Source organism: Macaca fascicularis, chromosome 11, assembly GCF_037993035.2.
Source record: "Macaca fascicularis isolate 582-1 chromosome 11, T2T-MFA8v1.1".
Taxonomy (NCBI): domain Eukaryota; kingdom Metazoa; phylum Chordata; class Mammalia; order Primates; family Cercopithecidae; genus Macaca; species Macaca fascicularis.
Genome location: NC_088385.1, coordinates 11,651,819 through 11,670,003, shown reverse-complemented (window position 1 = coordinate 11,670,003; position 18,185 = coordinate 11,651,819). Strand labels below are relative to the sequence as shown.

Here is an 18,185-nt window from a genome sequence, read left to right as displayed (position 1 = left end):
ACTTAAAGTATAATAATAATTAAAAAAATAAAATAAAATAAAATAAAAATTCTCCTCTTTGTTTTTCCTCAGCTCTCTGACTTCTTATTTAATTATGCTGATTTATTTGTTACTCTCTGCTAAATGCAGTTGTTTCTGTCCTTGGACACCTCTTTGTTCTGTCTCTATCCTAAATTTAGCAGTGCTAAAAGAGCTCCTTTCAGAGCATTTGCACTCACTCTTAAGAGGACATCGACACAATGAGAATGGATTTAGATTTACATCTCTGGTCCTAATTTAACTCTGGCTCTCTTTTAAAATTATCAGCTAAATACATTCACTTCCGTTTTGATATTCCAAGTTATGGTTAATTATCTTTAACACATCTCATCACAACAGTTCTTTTTCATTGACTCATTATCTTGGTTAATGGCATTTCCATCTCCCACACCCCAAATTTGGAATCTTTGGGGTCATCTTTGATTAATCTTCTGACTTACCACATTTTTTCATCTACCCTATGCTCTTCAGTTCTGCTAGACTTATCTTTTAAGAACATCAATTTATTTAGATTATTCTTCTCAAATATATTGAAAGATATTCCAGCTTTTCAGAATAAATCTAAGCTCTTTAGTGTATGATTTACTTTTCTCAGCCTCCATTTTCAGATTCTTCTGAGATCAAACACAGTTTTTGATGCTCATCACGTTTTCCCTTTTCATCATTAATCTTTCAAAGTATTACCTACCCTATATAAATCAGTTGAAATGCTATTTTAGCCATAAGGTTTTCTTTGGGATCTAGAAGGTATGCTAGAATTAATTACCTCTCTTCATACTCACTTGGCCCTCGTTTTTGTATTTCTTGTACAAATTTTATTATGGCTATGTGCACAGACACACCTAATTTCTGTTTTTAGATGCCTAATTCCTTGAGGGCAGGGACCATGTTATTTTCATAATCTCCAGAAACTATAAAGTGTTTTACATGGAATGGAAGTTTGATAAATATGTATCACATTAATAAATACTTAAAAATAATACAAACCAGTTCCCTTCTCTTTGACCTTGGCTTCCACGTGTATTGTCATGTCATACCCTTTTCGTCTCAGCTGAAATATTTTAGTTTTTACGAGTTGTGTGAAACATCCTTCAGTGTCTGTCTGAAGAGAAAGAAAGAGAATTCTCAGGTCTTCCAATATGCTACTTAAAAAGTCTGCTGTCAATTTATGAGAACTTTTTTATTGGCCATAAAAATATATGTAACAAATGTTCTGACCATCCTTTTGGTGCTTGTCTTTTCCCAAGCCCAAGAATGACATAAAGTTTCTTCATTCATCATTGATTTATTCATTATCAACCTTTGGTTTCTCCCCTCTTTTCTGAAAACGGATTCCATTTCTGCCATATGAAACTTTCTAGCGTTTTCCAAACGTGCCATGATATTTTGTAATTCAATCTCTTTGCATATGTTGTTCCTCAAATGATAATTTTCTTTCTCCCATTCTTACCTTAGCCAAAAACTTAACTCAGACATAACCTATTCTGAGAAGGCTTTCATAACCACCATTACCTAAATATTGACTAAGGATTGCTATGTGTTTTGTTGTTGGTGGTGGTGGTTTTTTTTTTTTTTTTTTTTTTTTTTTTGAGAGGGAGTCTCACTCTGTTACCCAGGCTAGAGTGCAGTGGCCATGATCACGGCTCATTGCAGCCTCAACCTCCTGGACTCAAGAGATCCTCCTACCTCAGCCTCCCAAGTAGTTGGGACGACAGGTATGTGCCACCACACTGGTGGTTTTTTAATTTTTTTATAGAGGCGGGGGTCTCACTATATTGCACAGGTTGGTCTCAAACTCCCGGGCTCAAGCGATTTTCTCACATCAGCCTCTTAAAGTGCTGGGATTACAGGGGTAAGCCACTGCACCCAGCCAGGATTGTTATGTTCTTAACTGTATATTCTCAATATCTAGGATATTAATAGGAATATATACATTTTTTAAATAGATGAATCCTCGCCATAACCAAGTTCTCAAACTAAATGTTGGGGTACATGTTTTAATAAAGATTTGTTTTCATTTTAAATTTATTTATATGAAAATCTTCATTGCATAATAAAATTGAATCGTATTCATTTTTATATAGATGTCATGACTCACTTGAAAATAGAAGTTAATACTAGTCTCCCTGATACATTACAGATTTGGGCAGCTAGATTCTTCTTATGGTATCTTGCTTATCAGTGTCTGCCTTGGTGTTCATTATTATATTTGTTATTCTGGCCTCTCATTCATTTGCTCTCTGCAGCTTTGATAACTTTCTTTTCCATAACCTTGAGGTAAGAGGTGGGACTCAACTTTGGAAGCAGGTCTCAGACACTGGACCAAAGAGGGAACTTACTAAAACAGAGATGCAGGGGAGGCTGCTTTCCATAAGACACGCCTACCAGTGTGCCACGTCAGTTTACCGTTGCCATGGCAACACCCAGAGTTAATGCCCTTTTCCATGGCAATGGCCTGACAGCTCAGAAGTTACCACCTTTCTCCTGGAAATCTCTGCGTAATCTGCCTCTTAATTTCCATGTAACTAAAAATGGGTGTACATATGACTAGAGTACTCCTTGGAGCTGCTACTGTGGGCACACTGCTTATAGTACCTCTGCTGCTGCCCTACACTGCTGCTTCAGTCAACGTTGTTGTCTCTAACACCTCTGGCTTGCCCGTGAATTCTTTCCCGGGTGAAGAAAAGAACTTTCTTGGGCTAAACCCCCATGTGGGGGCTTACCTGCCCTGCATCACCCCTACAGCATCCGCTCATACTGCCACATCCTGGACTGTTTGCATACTCTGCCTCTGGAATCAGTAATTTTTGCCTTTTATTTTTTAATATATCACATTCTACTTTCAGCTGTTTCCCTTAATTATTCTTATTCCACTTCTTCCTTGACATGTTTTGGGCTTCTAATCCATTGTCCTTCGAAGTCTTCCTTTCTTCAGCCTTGTACTTGTTTAACATTCTTCCAGCGCAGTTGACTTTCCATGCCATGCCATTTGATTCTCCCACTAGCCAAATTCTTAACACCTGCCACACACATTTTTCTGTTTTCTGTTTGATAAAAGCCAACTTTGGATCCTTCCATGTCCTTTTATGCCCTTATATCTGGCATTTTGATTGCTGTTGGAAGGAAATTACCAAACTAACCAAATAAATACCACTAGACACCCATGAACTCAACCCTCAAGTGAGCCCTTAACACTGCCAGACCTTCTTACAATTTTTCCCCCACTCCACCATTTTGCTTGATGGGTATTTCAAACATTATTCTCTGTTGTATTGTATTCATTATTGTAATCCATGAGAAGAGAAAACCTTGGTTTTAGTGTCCTGAGGAGAGTGATTTCCACGTACCTGTTGACTGAATTCTTCGCAGATACTTCGTGAATGTGTGTTGTGGCAGCCGAAACAGAATAATGAATGTTTTCTGCATACACTAAGTGTCACCATACCAGGGACAGGCTCTCCATATGTGTACCTGTAACAATAAGGTGGCCATGCAAAAAGCTACTTGATATAAATAATACTGATGTTTCTTCAACTGATTTGATCCATTCATAATCCACCTTAAGCAATTGTATTACCTTCCATATTATTTGCATTTTATAAACACTTATTCTGAGAGACTGCATCTTAATTGTCCATAACTCTAAGAAAAAGTACTGGAAGAATCTTTTTGAAACAACTCCAAATGGAAAATTACCGATTTAGTTTTTCTCAGAGCTTTCTTCCCTCTTAGCTGCAGTTTTAGTGTAAGATGGTCCTATTTCCCTCTTTCTCAGCTGTCAGATTATCTAGGTCATGATTCCAGCTTTGACAACACCTCCTACATTGTTTTAGGGCAACATATTAAGACTATGTAGAGAGTGTATTTCTGCGTTATCCTTGATTTATAAGCACTTTAAGAAAATAAATGAGAAGTTAGATGGAAAATAGTAGCTATAAAACAAAAATGTTATACATAATGACTCAGTTTGATTCTGCCTAATATGATAGAAGGATATGACACAAAGCCATAACTAATTTGTGGTCTCTCAAAAAAGTGTTTTGTGGACCACCAACATTGAAATGATCTGGGATACATGTTAACATGCAGATTTCTGAGACTTTCCTCAGATGTATGATTGGAATCTTTGGACATGGGGCCAGAGAATCTGCGTTTTAAGTAAGCACACTCCTCACCCCTTAGATTCTGATGAACACTGATGTTTGAAACCTATTGCTTTAACCCAAATGATGGGGGAGATAAGGTGTAGGGTCAGTTCCCCAAGCTTCTTCTTTTTATAGTTCTTTTTCCCCCTGAATTCCTTTAAGTGCTGATAAAGTCATAAATCATCTACTAAATTTCAATTACTTTCGGAATCTTCAAATCTGGATCAAAAGGCTTTCCCTCTGATGAAAAATTTAAAGCACTGAGTCTAGTGAGAAGGATGAAAACATGTTGCTCATGCTGCTCGCAAAAGCAAGAGGGGACATACACTCATCTCGTGTGTGTGGAGGATGCCATAGTGCACTAAAAGGCACTAAAAGGCAATCGAAGGAAGAAATAACTACAATATGGATTTTTAATTCTGTCATGTGCATCCAAGACTTGAGCCTAGCTTCCTCCCAATTATTTCCCGTGTCTTTCCATAGTTTAATTAGAAGCAGTGAAGAAAAGGGAGGTAATTGGACACAGAAGGCATGAGCATGAGATCCTTAGTTGGATGGCCTAGATTCAGTTGAGCACTGAGTCTAGGATACATAAATGCTTCATAAAGCTAGATTGCTATTTAAATTGCAGAACCAATATAGAATAGTGGTGAAGAGTTTGGGGTCTGGTTCCAGACCATTGGATTTAAATTCCAGTCTACCATTTACTATCTGCAGTAATGTGAGCAAATTTCTTATTCTCTAAATGTTATAGTTTCCCCATTGTAAATTGAGGATAATAATCCTCCCCATCTCACAGGATTACTTACAGAATAAAAATGTTAGTAAGCACAAGGCACTTAGAACATTGTCTGGCACGTTTCAAATGTCCAGTAAATGATTTTACAATTAGCAGATGTGTCATCTGCTGCCGTCCCTACTCCCTACTATGAGGCAAGCTACAAAGAGAGTTATTCCTCTCCTAATTAAAATACTTCCAAGTTTAGTAACTGTTATTTACAATACCTCCCCTCAGATACAGTATGCAAATAGAAATGAGACAGAAAAAAAAATGCAACTCACAAGGCACAGGTGGTTACCACAAATTCTTCGTCTAGAAAACCAATAACCTTGGGCATTTTTACTTGGACCTCAAATTTAGGCAAAACTGTTTTAATAAAAAAGAAAAAAAAAAGGTGAGAGTGGGCCAGAGATCTTGCAAGTATTAGCAGTAGATGCTATGACAGAACCTTTAACACGTGATCACATGAAACGACTTCAGCTACAATAGGGACAGTACTGAGAAGGAGAAGTCATTCATTACCATGAGCAGTCTGTGCTACGTTCACTTGGTTAACCTGATAGTACATTTCGTAGCCTCTCTTTCTCTGAATTTGTGCAAGATTTCCCAGATAGAGGGAAGGCAGCATGATTAGTCCCTGAAGATCATCACAGTTAATGTGGTAAAGCGGGACCAATAGGTTGCAATGTGTTCTTATTCTTTCCCTCCCTATGCCGAGCTCTTCTTCCCAAATGCTAGCCCTGCTGACTAGCAGAGGTCTCAGGCCTACCATCTGACACTTGGCTACAAGCCTACTAAAGTGGTAGCTACGTGGAGTGCAGAGGTAATCTTCCATAGATTCTTCTGTCAGCTCCTCTGCATGGTTGGTGCACTTGGGCAGCTGAGGGTTCCTGGCTTCCCAGACCTTTGCAAGCTCACATTTATACACCCCTAATCATGCTTCAGAACTGGCTAGTAATTTTCTGTCATCTGTCAACTCCTCCTGATGGCCTCTTACTTTTCTAGCTTCTCTCACAGTTTCGTAAGGTGTTATTCCTATAATACAATCCTATTCTGTGATTTTGATGGCAGTTCTGATGAATTTTGGGAACCACGTTTTGTGATAGGACTTCTCAGTCATGGCATAAAATATTTAATTTACATTACAAAATTCACGTAACTGATAACTAATAAGATGGCTTCAATGTCTGACTTAGTAATCAACTATGGTTGAGTACTGACTAAATCAAGTGTGTTAAAGTTTAGTTGATTACTATACTTAGTTGAACTATAGTTTAGTTGATTACTAAATTATATGGTTTAGGAATCGTAGTTGATTAGAGTAGTGTAGGTGTAGGTTATAGACAACCATACAATAACCCCAGGAAATACTTTCAGTTATAAAATATAAAAAACAGATATATAGTGTATGTAGCTGACACAAAGTATTGGTTAACAAGTTATGTTTGAGTATCAGTTCAAATCTTTCTTACCCCTTAATGACTCTGTGAATTTTTTTTTTTTTTTTTTTTTTGAGACGGAGTCTCGCTCTGTCGCCCAGGCTGGAGTGCAGTGGCCGGATCTCAGCTCACTGCAAGCTCCGCCTCCCGGGTTCCCGCCATTCTCCTGCCTCAGGCTCCCGAGTAGCTGGGACTACAGGCGCCCGCCACCTTGCCCGGCTAGTTTTTTGTATTTTTTTAGTAGAGACGAGGTTTCACCGTGTTAGCCAGGCTGGTCTCGATCGGCTGATCTCGTGATCCGCCCGTCTCGGCCTCCCAAAGTGCTGGGATTACAGGCTTGAGCCACCCCGCCAGGCCATGAGTCTGTGATTTTTTTAAGTTACTGACTTTTCCAGTACTGATACGCTCATTTGCAAAATGGGAATAATAATAGTATCTGCCCCAGAGGGGCATTGTGAGAATTAAATGAGGTAGTGCATAAAAAGCACTTAGCAAATATATGGGTAAATTTAAAAGCTTGCTAATTTTCAACTATTGTATGCTAGACCTTTGATTCTTACCTATAGGTGAAAATTATCTAATCTTAAATACTCTGATGTTATAAATGCCTTACACATGGAGCATTCTTACCATATTCATTCACCTCAAATGAGCGCTCTATTTTCTTCCCTGACTCTTTCTGCAGCGCGATCTTGTAGGAACCCAGAATGGGCTCCACTGATAGCGGGAAAGAGAGTTGGTTGAGTCCTCCTTGCAATTTGAGACCTTGCCTTTGGAAAATTCGGTTCTTCATGGGGTCCTATAGGTGAAAATATTATGAGTTCATAGAAACAATTGAAATATATAACTTTGAGTAGAAGGGCAGCTTAGCAGGTAAGAACGACATAGGCAGCTGTATCACAGATGGTTGGTAAATTGGCCCAAAGGTATTAACAAAGTTTTATAGGAATTCCAGCCTGAGATAAGGGCAAAAAGTTTGCTAGCTATGAGATATTACAGATAACATTTCATACTGATGACTCTTTTTGGTATTATGTATGTTTATTTTGGTCAGAAATATTGGACGAGTCATCTCAAGAAATGTTCCTGCATTTACATCTTATCCACTTAGAATTTAAGGTGGACAGAAAAACAGTATTTGTTTAGCTTTGGTGAAATGATGAGGGAAGGGACAGATGCAATTTAACGTAACTTGTAGAGAGTCCTCATTCCAGTTGTAATGTACAATATACCACTTACCTCAATATAAACCACTGGAAACTGGAAAGAAAAAAAGATAGTATGAGCACGTGGTAGAATATAGAAGGAGAAAACCAAGACACCAGCACTGACAGAGTATATGGGCCAGAGGAGGTGAGTCTGTATATTCCAAATAAGGAAATACCCCATTTGGTTCACAGCACTTTATATGTTTAGCTTGGGACATACATCTTTCAAGAAGTCATGACTTCCCTATTGTTAAAAAACATACAATTGAGGAAACCTATTTAGATAAAAAGGTCCGAATAATAAGCTTATTATTATTTCACAGATGATATTTGTTTAAGAGGGAAATCAAATTCACACATTTATTGAATGAAAGTAACTAGAATCTTTAAAAGGACAACTTCAACTGCATACTGAATTCATTTTAAGAATGCGGTTTATCGAGTGCCTTGATTCTGACCTCCCTTATTCTTCTAGCAGAGATATCCTTATGAGATCTTCCTGTGGTGGGTTTAAAATACCTCTTTAATTGGTCTTAAATTTCCTAAAAGAATAGGCCTCATATTTTCCCTCAACCGTCACCCGTCGTTACGAGACTCACCATTTCATCCAAAGGGTGGAAATTGATATCCATAGAGACAACACGGAATTTCACTGAAACAGAGGTATTTTCCTGTGAAATCTCCCAGTGGAGCCTGGGGTAGTAACAGCATGCCTGAATTCCCAGGATTGCAGAATAAAGTAATAAAGAAGCTCCTCCCCTCTCCCAAAGTTCCCCTTGCTCATTTGATTCCTCATACCTGTTTGTCCTGGTTTGTATATGGATTTGTCTGTCTGGACAAAGACTAGGTTCTCTGCTGTAGTTACATGTATTGATTTGCTCTTTGTGAAATGCAGAGTCACCCCCTTTACCTCCACAGCAATGACCACCCAGGAAGATGGTAATTCTGGAATCTGTAAAACAGAAGTGAGCTGAAGAATCTGCCCAGACTTATTTCTGAATTTCTCAGCCATTAGGAGTTTCTGTCTTCCTGGTTGGTCCCTGAGAATTAGTAAGGGACAAAGTCAAGGATTATGCTCCTTGTTTTAAAAGTAGATTATTATGATGTTGTAACATGACAGTAACATGATTGAAGGAGAAAATATTACAATAAGGTAAGCTAATTCTTTCAAGTCAGTTATGACTGAAATGGGATGCTTAACATTTTCACAGCAAAATGGTGACATTAATAATTATTAATTTTATTTTTCAAAGGTCAACAACATTATATATTATACGGCCAGGCACAATGGCTCGTGCCTATAGTCCTGGCACTTCGGGAGGCCAAGGTGGGCAGATTGCTTGAGCGCAGGAGTTCAAGACCCGCTATAGTATCAGCTACTCAGGAGGCTGAGGTGGGAGGATCAACTGAACCTGGGAGGCCAAGGTTGCAGTGAGCCTTGATGGCACCACTGCACTCCAGCCTGGGTGCCAGAAAGAGACCCTGTCTCAAAAAAAATTTTATGTTATTATTTGTGGTAGTCATGTATGATTAAACAATTAATACCTTAAGTAGTAAAAGATTAAAAGGATAATACATCCACTATCAACCATTGGTGAGATCTTATATAAGTTATTTGACTTTATAAATCTCAGTGTTTCTATCTGTAATGGCATGAATATTATTTACCTCAGAAATTTAAGATCAGATTAAATCCTTTCTATAACTACTGTTAAATTTTATGCATGACACTTGTTTGTAAATATCATGTGAGCATATTCAGTAGAACTTCCATTCTTAAAATCTAAATTGAGGCCGGGCACTGTGGCTCATGACTGTAATCCCAGCATTTTGGGAGGCCAAGGTGGGTGGATCACAAGGTCAGGAGATCGAGACCATCCTGGCTAACATGGTGAAATCCCATCTCTACTAAAAATACAAAAATTAGCTGGCCATGGTGGCGGGTGCCTGTAGTCCCAGCTACTTGGGAGGCTGAGGCAGGAAAATGGCATGAACCCGGGAGGTGGAGTGCAGTGAGCCGAGACCATGCCACTGCACTCTAGCCTGGATGACAGAGCGAGACTCTGTCTCAAAAAAAAAAAGAAAATGTAAATTGAGATTCACTCTGTATTTCTCATTTTTCTTTCATTATGCATTTTTATTTTCAAAGGATCAGAACCAAAGGTATCAGCTAATATAATATGCTCTTTCTCTTTCCAGCTCCCTTATTTCAAGGAGCAGTACTGACCGTGAAGGAACTGCAGTAGAAATAGTTCCTCTTCGTCACCAGGTCTGTGAAGAGGGGACTGTTCTGCATTTCGTACCTCAGAGTTACTTTCAGTGCCACCGTCTCATTCAGGTGATTAAGGATGACACAGGCCTTTTCAGGAACTCCAGTGTAGAGGTGCGATGGGACCAGCACTAGGTACTGCCTGTGGAGGGGAGAAGTCCAGATTAACTATGGAAGGGTCAAAAAGACATCATTATTATGGGCATTTTCTAAGTAATTTTTGCTTTTGTCACCAATCATAGAACAGAGACAGATTTCAGCAGGAGTGTATTCTCCAAAGGCTAACCCAAAAGATCTGAGGAACTGAGAAAACCTCAAATTAAACCCCAGATATGCTTCTCTTCTGTTGTGGAAATACCCACATAATATTAGAAAACCTGTCAATAGCCATGGGTAAGCAATCCATGAGTTGTTATGTATTTTGGATAAAAATTTCAAAATTTCAAAATGTGAATCAACCAACAAATCATCATTGAAAGCATTAAGGACCTCTCTGCATGTGGTCTTGGGTTTTGCATGAATGTTACTACAAATCTCTTTGTTCCAGAAAACTAGGAAAGATATAACATTTAATACCTGGGGAGAAACTGAATTGCTTTGCACTACGACCATGGGAGCAAAAATATCTTTTCTTTCTTTAGCTCTTTGGTGATGGAGACAAGGCAAACTGAGCTAGGCTAATCACCAGACATACTGCCATAGACACCCGGAAGAAAATACCACTCTCCTCTCACCAATTGCCTCTCACAGTCACCCAGGCACACTACATCTAGGGATGCTGTACGTGTGCACACTCTTCTCTCTCTTCCTGAGTGTCCCTGTCTACCTGGAAACTTCTGTTTGCTTCATAAGACTTATCTCAAAAGTGACTTTCTCTGTGCAGAATTTGGTGAATCCCTCTCTCTTCCATCAGGCCTCATGAAGAGGGAGCTTTCTTTGGAAGTATTCTGACAGAATCCTGCAATGCCTGCTTCTGTTTTTCTTCTATAGTTCATTCTCTGTGCACCATCTCTCTACTTTTCCATACTGTGAGATGTTGAGGGCAGCGTCTGAATTTTGTTAATCTGTAGATTCCCAAGACCTAATGCCAGCTCCTAAAGGTGTGCCAAAGGATTGAGTGAACTGACACACAAATCCTGGCTTGTCTGTTGAGCATACGTTCATCCTGGCAATCCCTGACTTGAGGAAAACACAGGTACTGAGTCATTTCACAATTGTCACGACGTGCAATCCGTTTTATGAATCAATAAAAAACTTATCCCTTTTTGGGTAGGAATTCTCTATTCTTTTTTGGTAAATGTTTCATAGATGTTGCTGCCTTATGTCTGTGAGCTTCCTGAAATTGGAGGATCTCTCTTTCCATGTGAGTAGTAATGACTTGCTGATCCTTCCTGGTCCCTTTGACAGCAGAAAATTGTGTAGGGAATTAGGAAACACAGATCAAAGAGATAATACAATGGGAAAAAAGGAGGACAATATAAGTTTCTGGAAATAGTGCTTACGGTTCTGCAGCAGCTGAAGCATCACTGGGAAGGAGGAGGAAAAGCAGGATCAAGACTGGCTGGGGCAGTTGATTTCTCATTACGGTGCAGAAAGGAGGAGGGCAGAATGGGAGTCTGAGCCCTCGATTCTTTTAACCCTGTTCTTGCTCCGGCTCACTGGTTTTTATTTCATCTGATGGGCAGTGAAAGTAAACTGCCAATCATTTATTTTTGTAACATATTAACTACTTCCAGCATAAAAAAATCAATTCCAGATAATTTTCATGACTATTGGTATTATTTTATCCACTTTCCCAAATTTTCTAAATTCCTGAAAAATAGTAGTTTGAGGCTACCACTAGCTCAGGTCATTAATCAGTTTTAAAACTATTTTCATGAAAATACAAAATAAATTACATGTTTTGATGAAATAAACCAATATTCTTGCATTTTTTAAAAGAGGTATTAATGTAAATCCATATCCCAAATATGTTTTGGTAATCTAGGGAGCATGACATATATTCTTCACCCAAGATTCATCCTAACTGGCTCTTCACTGAAACACGGAAAAGAAATCTGTCACAGAATTTTAAATAAAATAAGTTTGGGAGCAACCTCTCCATTGCTTGAAAGATTCACTTTTGATTTGTACAGGCATCCTTATGTTTATTATTTTAAAAAGAGCTGTTCATTGGGTATAACAACATATGTAATATATAATTACTATTTCTTAGTTCATTCAACATCTAGAATATAAACCCAATTAACTTACATTGTTCTCTAAGAAAATGATCTCTCTTTGATGAACATTCTTATTTAATTTTATCCTGAGGGATAGAAAATATTTTATCAACAGTGATGCATCATCCTGTTTGCTTTCCAAGGGGGATTCAGATGTTAGAATTTATTTTTATGGAACACTGAAAAGAAGAAAGGTCCCATTGTTAAATTAATAAAACTAGGGCCTTATAAAATTGAAGTTTGCACATTTTGAATAAAGAACTGATTTCAACTATAAAATAAGATGTGAAGAGAAATAGGCACTTCTGAGAACGGGGAATATTTTATTGTGTTCCCTTCTAAATTGGGGCTAGGCAGATCTTGATGTACCCTTTTCTATACGACCTGGAAGAGTGATGGAGAAGTAAAGATGATGTATGTGACAACCGGTGGTGAACTGCAAAACTGTAGATATGTAAGCTATTAAAATTGCAATGATGATAAACTATGGCTAAAAAAATGCCAAGTCAAATAGAATAAACTGTAGTATAATACATTGTGTTAGCCCTTGGTAGTTGACAAATACTTGCTTGGGTGATTGTAAAACTCTTCTGCTTTATTTTGGCTCCATTTGTATGCTCTCTTACTTCCACTCATCTTCCCAGCTCTTCCCAACTCCCACCCTCACCCCTAAATTACCATAAATGTGCTTATTGTCTATCAGCTTAATATGGGATAAATTAACCTACAGTAAGCAGTAAATGACTTTTAAGAGGTCTCTATATTACTTTTTCCAGGCATGACTATCCTTTTTAGATATGCACCAAACCTGTATTTGACCAAATGCTGAATGACTAAACATAAAATCCTTTTTCGTAAGCATGAAGCAAAAATTGTCATCACAGTTCGAAGTTCTGGAATAGAAGAATAAATCTCAAGAATTATCAGAATTTTATCATTTTAATTTTTAATTAAAAATTTTAGTGGATGCATTTGAAATATTTGACATTATCGGGTAAACACAATACTTTCTCAGCACTGTCAGCTAAGGCTTCTATACTTTTGGGATCTTCAAACATTTTCCTTGTATTCCTTAAAAGAATTTTATTAAACTTGTAATACCTCACATATACCTGACATCTAAAATTTTCACCATTATCAAGATGGTAAGTGTAGTATAATACTGATATTTAAAAAATAAAATGTAATACCACTTTTTAAATGTATCCGATGAAATGTAGACACTGCAGTGATTTTTTTGCCCACCACCATTCCTGTAAAACACACTTGAACACTTTTTTCCCCAGCGGGAAACTTTATATCGCTCTTGTTTCTTTTTAGTCTTGTATTTTCATTCTACTTCCTCAGGTAATTTTATCCTGGAGTTACATACTTCAATACATTTTATTGATCGCCCTATTATATGTTTCTGCAACTAAAGATCATCAAAGATTATTATAAAAAATATTCTTGAGCCTGTAAAGTTCTAATTAGTAATAAATGTTTTCTAGATTGCATTATCATTAAAATTATTATCAATACGCTATTTATAAAATTATATATATATATCGACTACAACCTTAATAGATACTAAAAATGAGAACATTTTGTTCAAAAATAATTTTTTAGTGAAATAAATCATGTATTCCAGCTGGCTCCCTCAAATAAGATTGTGTATTCTTGGATGAATATTGCTTATTGCTGGATTAAAACAGGTTTCATCTATTCTCTATTTTTTCTACTCTGCTCTATTTCAATTCTAGAATATTGCTATTCTGTTTTCTATTGTATAGATGTAAGCACTAAGAAAACCTGTTCACATAAAGAGAGAAATAGAAATATGGGACATTCTATTATAACAATATTATCTAAATATTTAGGCTTCCATGTTATAAGCCAAAGGTCACATTATGATCATTAAAAATTACTTTCAATTATCTATCAGCTGATAAATCCTCTGTAACTTTATTGAAAGCAAAGTGCTAAACCAGGTCAATTGCAACAGGATTTGGAAATCAGCCATTATGATCATTCTTATTCTCGGTTCCTAGAAAGTATTCAATAAAGGCTTAAAAGGACTTATAAATGGCCACCAATCATTACTTTCTTACTTAAAAACAGAGCTTTTACCAAATATACTCAGAAAGTTTGGAAATTTTGAAATATCATTTATTTTAATATACTTTGTCAATATAAAGCCTCATAAAAGGCTTTTATCTGATCAGAGCCATAACCTGCACATTTAGTTCATTTCATTTAACGAAAGTCTCCACCAGTAACCTGACTTGCAAAGCCAGTCCTTAGTGTCAAAATAAGCATTCAAACTGGACTTATTTCTTACAGGAAAACATGTTGCATTATTTTTAATTTCAATAAACTCACTAATATATATTCCCGGGATGACTCTCCCACGCTGCAATTTTAAGATAAAGAGTTTTGCCGGATATTTGTTACCGAGATGAAGTAAGACAGCCCTACTTTGACATTTCTTTCCATGATTTCTGCTTTATTCTTATGGAACTCTCAGGGGGAATACAACATTGACAAGAGCTGGAAAAGAGAAGAGGGGAATTTTAAATGTGAATTGTAATCATTTCTGTCACCTCTACAATATGTATGAATACAGAAAATTTCAGAACAGGCCAAAAGAATCCATTTCTAGCATAATGTTTTTCTTATACCAGAAATTGTTTTAAGACAGATGGGTATATGATACCTACACTGGGCTTATGATGCTTTGATTAAGAGCATTTGTGCAAATATCAATATTTTGATTTGTCTTTTTGTAAGAGATAAGCAAGGTGTTTTTCGCTCCAAGATACATCTAAAATACATATTATAAGTGAAAGAGAAAATTTATATTAAAATCAACTCATAAGTTATGCCATGATTATATTACAGCATGATGACAGTGATTTCATATCATTAGTTACAACAATCGTAGGATTATTGATCATGCACAATTTCAAGGATCCCAGAAATGACATAGACATAAACTGAGGGCAAAGTTGACTGTACCTAAAAGATTTTAGCCAAATGTCAAAGTCAAAGATAAATGTCATAGTGCCCCAACAAATAGTACGTGTTTATCAAAAGTGATAAACCTGAAGATGTCATCACAACATCAAAAACTTCAATGAAAAAGACAAGACAAAAGCTAAGTTACGACTGTAATTATAGCAATAAATATAGGGACTAGAAGAGAAAAGATACATGTGAAAAAAGTTGACTTCGTAATTGCAAATAGTTTTGACACATTAATTGTATGGCACATTTTTCAAATGATCCAAAATAAAGCTACTTTTCAAAGGAACTCTACAAAAGACATTATTACCTTTGGACATATTTCTAAACCAACTTTATTTTCAAAGAGAACTGTGTTTACAAAGCATTGAGCAACTTTGAGTGGGTTGAGACTGAAAGTATCCTTGCCACTGGAGTATATACTGGGGGAGGCAGAGTTGGAATCATTGGCATATGTGGAATGAAATTAATGCATGTATTAGCATATAAGGGATGTGAATAGCAATACTTTTAATAAACAAAAAAAATCAGGAATCTTCATTGTAAAATGTATCTACCATGTTAATATGCTGATTAATCCTGTACGTTTTCTCTCCTTGTGAATACTTGGGCTGGCAGAGAACAGGCTGGAAAAATCAGGAGATTACAGACCATATTTCCATCCTTCAAGTATTTCCCTGCATGGATACCGAGAGACAGAACAAATGATAAAAAGAATATGATGAATGTGCTTTTTGTCTTATTGGAAAGACTCACACTTAATATGACACTATATTAATGTTCAGAGATCAGGCCAGTGGGCTTGTCAACTGAGCTGTAATTCCACCAGACTGCTTTAGTCATACTGCAATCACGCTTCCTTCTATACACATTATTAAAAACTGCCCTAGTGGCAAAATAATCTTCTACCAGCCCAGTCTTCTTTTTTTATACTAGAATTAAAATTTTTATTCATTCAAAACATTATTAGGAGAGTGAAAGGAAAAGTCATAGAGAAGAAAGAGAGATTTTCTGTATATATAATTGACAAGCGCTTATACCCAGAATATATTGAAGACTTCCAGAAATAAATTAGAAAAAGACCTAGCACCTTACACAAAAGAATATCCAGAATCATATTAAGTAAAGTTATATAGGTACCTCAGAACAACTTAAATAGTTAAAAGTGGTACAAATTAAGTCTGAGGAATGAGGCCTGGGGTGAGTATATAGGGCAAAATAATTCCACTTTTTATTTCATAATTGTCTGTATTATTTTCTCTGTGTATATATTACTGGATAATAAAAAATAGTTATAATAAAACGAAAAGCATGAGAGTAATCAGTGCTATCAAAGGCAATGCACTGCTGCAAGGAGAATAAATTAAAAGCTTTCGGAGCTAAAAAAAAAAAAAGAATATCCAAATAGCTAATAAACATATGAAAAGTTACTTGGTCTCCAGAGAAATGAAAATTAATACCACAATGAAATCCTCTACATATCCTCCAAAATGTTTAAAGTTAAGATTCATAATGCCAAGTTTTAGTGGGGATGTGGAGCAACCGGATCTCTCATCCAATTGTGAAAATGAGTCATCACTATCTACTAGAATTCACCATCCACATGACCTCTGTCCCAGCAATTTTTACCGCTACATAAATACCCAGGAGAGTGACAGTAAATGTGCAAAAAGTCACGCGTAAGAACATTTGCAGTTGCATTATTTATAACAGCTCCAAATTGAAACAACTCAAATGTCTCACAATAGGATATGTAAATTGTGGCATATTCGTAAAATTATAACCATATAGTGTTTTTCAATGAAATAGAATAATGTTAACTGCCTCAGCATCAATGAATCCCACGAATATAGAACAAAAGATGCCACACACACACACACACGTATACACAAACACATTACAAATCATATAATTCTATTTACAGAAACACCGGTGTGTTCATTCTAAGTCATTCCAGACTAGTCTTCTTTCTTGCTCTTAGTGAATCATCAATGGAAGTTTTGCTCAGGAGAATGAAATGTTCCATACCTGGACATACAAACCCCGGGATCCCCTCATGAATCTTCTGCCTTCACCACCTCAGTCATACCGAGCTCCTTGCTTTTCTTTGGCAGTTGAGAATCTTTCTATTTGACTTGAAGCCTTCACACCGTTTATCATCTTCTCCTGTATTGTTCTTCTGCAGATGTTCTGATAGCTAACTTCCTCGCTACCTTAAACCTTTGCTCATCTGTCAGCTTCTCAATGAGGTCTATCCTGATCACAGCATTTAAAATGGCAAAATCTAACTCCCAATCTTATGGTACTCTTGATCTCCCTGGCTGTGCCTTTTTAAAAATAACACTTGTCATTTTATGACATGTTATATAATGAACTTAGTTATATTTCTTGTTTATTGCCTGTCTCTCCTCTCTGGAATATAAGGCAGAGATGTCTGGTTTTTCACTGTTTCTTATTATTGAGAAGCATATCCACTAATAACAAGCATTCAATAATTATTTGTTGAATAAATAAATGAAAAAAATTATGTGCCCATGAGACACGACACTTGCTTTTTCTCTCTTAAAAGTATATAAAAAGATCAATGGATAAATCGAATTGTATGCATATATTTAATATAGAATGAAGCAATAATATTTCAAGGAGAATGAGTTAAGAATAACTTCAGATGATGTGAAGTCAGTCTTTGTACAAGCAATCATGTAACAGAGTCAATTATATAGTTTTATCAGCAGATCACTGGACCTTCTTTCTCTTTTATTAGTGACATAGATGAATACACACACACACACACACACACACACATAGTCTTTAAAATCATTAAAAATATTGATTAATGTAAGAAAGAAAGAATGAGGTTCTCATTTACATCCTTCTAGTTTATTATTATTTCTTGAGAAAATATTGCTGGGTTGATTACAAAATGGTGCCTGTGGTTGTGCAGAAGAGGGCTCTCCACAGTACTGATGAGACCAAGGCTGCCGTGAGCTAACTTGCATTTTTCTATCAGCCGAGGGTGTGGTGATAGCTGAGAACAGGAAGATTGTGAGTGAGCTGAACAAGAGGGCTACATGTCCCA

General features: G+C 36.7%; 1 protein-coding gene across 6 annotated transcripts in view; it reads right to left on the bottom strand.

The window, feature by feature from the left end:
* The window catches only part of LOC102132378 (pregnancy zone protein-like), a 49,999-nt gene extending 38,477 nt beyond the window's left edge, over positions 1–11,522 (bottom strand). For 4 of the 6 annotated variants that reach the window (XR_012419973.1, XR_012419974.1, XM_005570065.5 and 1 more), the window contains exons 1-9: positions 11,384–11,522; positions 9,840–10,023; positions 8,411–8,564; positions 8,212–8,264; positions 7,644–7,664; positions 7,035–7,203; positions 5,247–5,331; positions 3,387–3,510; positions 1,027–1,141 (exon numbers count right to left, since the gene is read on the bottom strand). Coding sequence is in view for 4 of the 6 variants with exons in the window: in XM_005570065.5 (XP_005570122.3) it covers positions 1,027–1,141; positions 3,387–3,510; positions 5,247–5,331; positions 7,035–7,203; positions 7,644–7,664; positions 8,212–8,264; positions 8,411–8,564; positions 9,840–10,023; positions 11,384–11,463 (985 nt within the window). In the remaining 2 variants the exon portion in view is untranslated. Of the gene's footprint in view, positions 1–1,026; positions 1,142–3,386; positions 3,511–5,246; positions 5,332–7,034; positions 7,204–7,643; positions 7,665–8,211; positions 8,265–8,410; positions 8,565–9,839; positions 10,024–11,383 lie in introns of those variants that run through there. The other 2 variants (XM_074006250.1, XM_045364701.3) reach the window with 2 other exon arrangements.
* Positions 11,523–18,185: the final 6,663 nt, after the last annotated feature.